The 2,372-nt window shown below is 33.1% G+C and overlaps 1 protein-coding gene across 1 annotated transcript in view; it reads left to right on the top strand.

The window, feature by feature from the left end:
- Positions 1 to 1,499, top strand: part of LOC103398624 (adenosine monophosphate-protein transferase FICD-like) — a 4,228-nt gene extending 2,729 nt beyond the window's left edge. The window contains exon 3 of the mRNA XM_017030812.2: positions 1,470 to 1,499. Coding sequence (XP_016886301.1) covers positions 1,470 to 1,499 — 30 coding nt within the window. The remainder of the gene's footprint in view (positions 1 to 1,469) is intronic.
- The last annotated feature ends 873 nt before the right edge of the window (positions 1,500 to 2,372 follow it).

The following is a 2,372-nucleotide window of genomic DNA, read 5'->3' as shown; positions in this document are numbered from 1 at the left end:
CCATCCACAACTAAGCTGCCAATGAGAAATCTGCCTGAGCTGCACGAGGAAAACAGTGGTGTAAACAAATGAACACAATGACATTTCAAACTGCTGACTTCATAGAAACAGGTGCAGAAAGACTTTTGTTTCTGTTTGTTTAACTTTCATTGAAAAGTTAAGTTTCCCCAACTTTGGGTTCAGGTTGTTTTGATTCTCAACAGACTTCAGTCGATATTTAGCTTGTGACTGTAAACAGCTTTGTTTTTGTCATTTTGACAAATCAGTAGTTTCTAGTGAAGTGAACATTGACTTAACCAAGAGGTCATATCTCATGACACGCTAACACACTTTCAACTTTACAATAATTTATTCGTTTTTACAGTAATTGTTGTAATTCCCATTTGGTGTATCCTGATGTCAGACTTAATTTAACAAAGGTGTTTATGTCCAACTGGGATGCAGTTTTATTTAAATGCTTTATTAAAACAAGCCTTAAACAAAGGAGACACAACTTTTCTTTGCACAAACAAAACCAAAAATCCACATTTAAAAAACACAGACATCATACGAGACGTTTAGAGACCAACATATTTCAACTTTAATTTAAAGATTAAGCCACTTTGGTGAGAGCAATACATACAGCTTGTGTTCCATCTGTTCTGAAAATGTAGATACAATTTAATAATCTGTTAGAAATGAGGACACAGAACATTTTGATCTTTAGCATCCAGACTGTTACTGTAAAAATAGAACAGCATGGACCCTCCTGTCGTGAAAATTAAACTGAAGAATGAAATACTGTTTTTCTTTTACAACAAAATATTTACCACAAGGTTTTATACAGCGTTAGGATTTGTGCAATGTCTGTGAAATTTATTTTTCTCTTCCAAAAAGAACTATTTTTACAAACTTGACATGACTGGGACCGGAAGATTACAGACCATAATACATTTTTAAAGCCAGTAAAAACATAAGCTTTTATTGTAAAGCCACTGTGTTCAGCAATGCTATGTAAAATATTCATCCTCTGTATGAAGGCTGAACTGAAACACTTTGGAGATAATTTTAACGGGCTGTGTCACGGTCACATTACAAAACCTACTAAAGATGAAAAATAAAACACTTTGGTTACTCTCATCTGGCGTTACCACCGCAGTAGTTTGTATCATGATTTGGCAACTTTCTCCTAAATGTTCCTCCGGAGACAATCAAACACATGGATTGAAACCTTGACCCTTCTGCACAACGGGCATGAATCGTACCACTGTGTCATTGTAGTCTAACGTAAGATTTATAAATCTCAAATTGGTCCAAAATGTGTTTTCTGGAAATCAAAACATACTCATGAGAATTTTACAATTAATGTGAGAGAAGGAAACTCTCCTCTTCCTGCACTGTGCACTGATCAAACAAAACATTTGCTGTGATGAACTGACTCAAAGTCTTAATCTGTTCATGCTGTTACAGATGTTAATTTACTGTTGAAGCTGAAGATCAAACCGGAGAAAAACAAGTGAGAGTACATGCATCTTAGCCAGGGGGAAAAAAAAACAAGGAGGCAATTAAATGGGTCATTCTCCTGAAATCATTACACCATGGCAGTAATGATTTTATAAACATGCATGTTTGTAATAATAATTATAAAGCTAATAATTTCAATATAGAAATTAATTTTATTTAATTAAAAATTACATTTTATGATAACCTAGTCATTAGTACATTACATCCAGATTTGTCTGAATGTGTTGTTGTTATTTTAACAGATTAAAACAAATATAGCCTAGAAAAAACTAAAGGATGCTCTAATGGATGTTTTGAGGTGACTGGAAAACTACTAATTAAATTTTTCTATGACCCAAGTTTTCATCCTGCGCAACATAATTGAATAACGTTTTACACATGGAAAGATGATTTTCATTTTCAATTTATTTTGCATGATGCCAGTGTTTCAAGATGGCTAACAGATAAGATTTCTTTCTGTCTCGAGGTTCTCAGTCATCCAGGTCATCTTATCCACAAATAGTTACATTGAGGGCAACTGGTTGGTCTAGGTTTTACATGTGAAACATATTCAAGAAATCTACTCCGTTCAGTAGCCCTCGATGTAAATATTTTTGGTTAAGATTTCTTTTTTTGTTAAAAGTTAAACTTTCACCTGTGAGACTTCATACGAGACAGTATTGATTATTATTATTATAGTATCGATACAGCTAGTTTTCCACATTAAGGAAAATGTTTGCTAATGTTGTTTTTTTAAGACATATAGACTTGATGTTTAATAATTTTGATGGAGTAAAACTTAGTCATTATAGCTATTGTAGATTTTTTTTTTAGCATTTTCTCACGATAGTATGACTATAGTCTTGCTTGTTTTGGACATATTTTGACAT

This window comes from Cynoglossus semilaevis, unplaced genomic scaffold (genome assembly GCF_000523025.1).
Source record: "Cynoglossus semilaevis isolate Cse_v1.0 unplaced genomic scaffold, Cse_v1.0 scaffold342, whole genome shotgun sequence".
NCBI lineage: Eukaryota > Metazoa > Chordata > Actinopteri > Pleuronectiformes > Cynoglossidae > Cynoglossus > Cynoglossus semilaevis.
The sequence above is the reverse complement of the archived record's forward strand: the minus strand, read 5'-3'. Positions and strand labels throughout refer to the sequence as shown.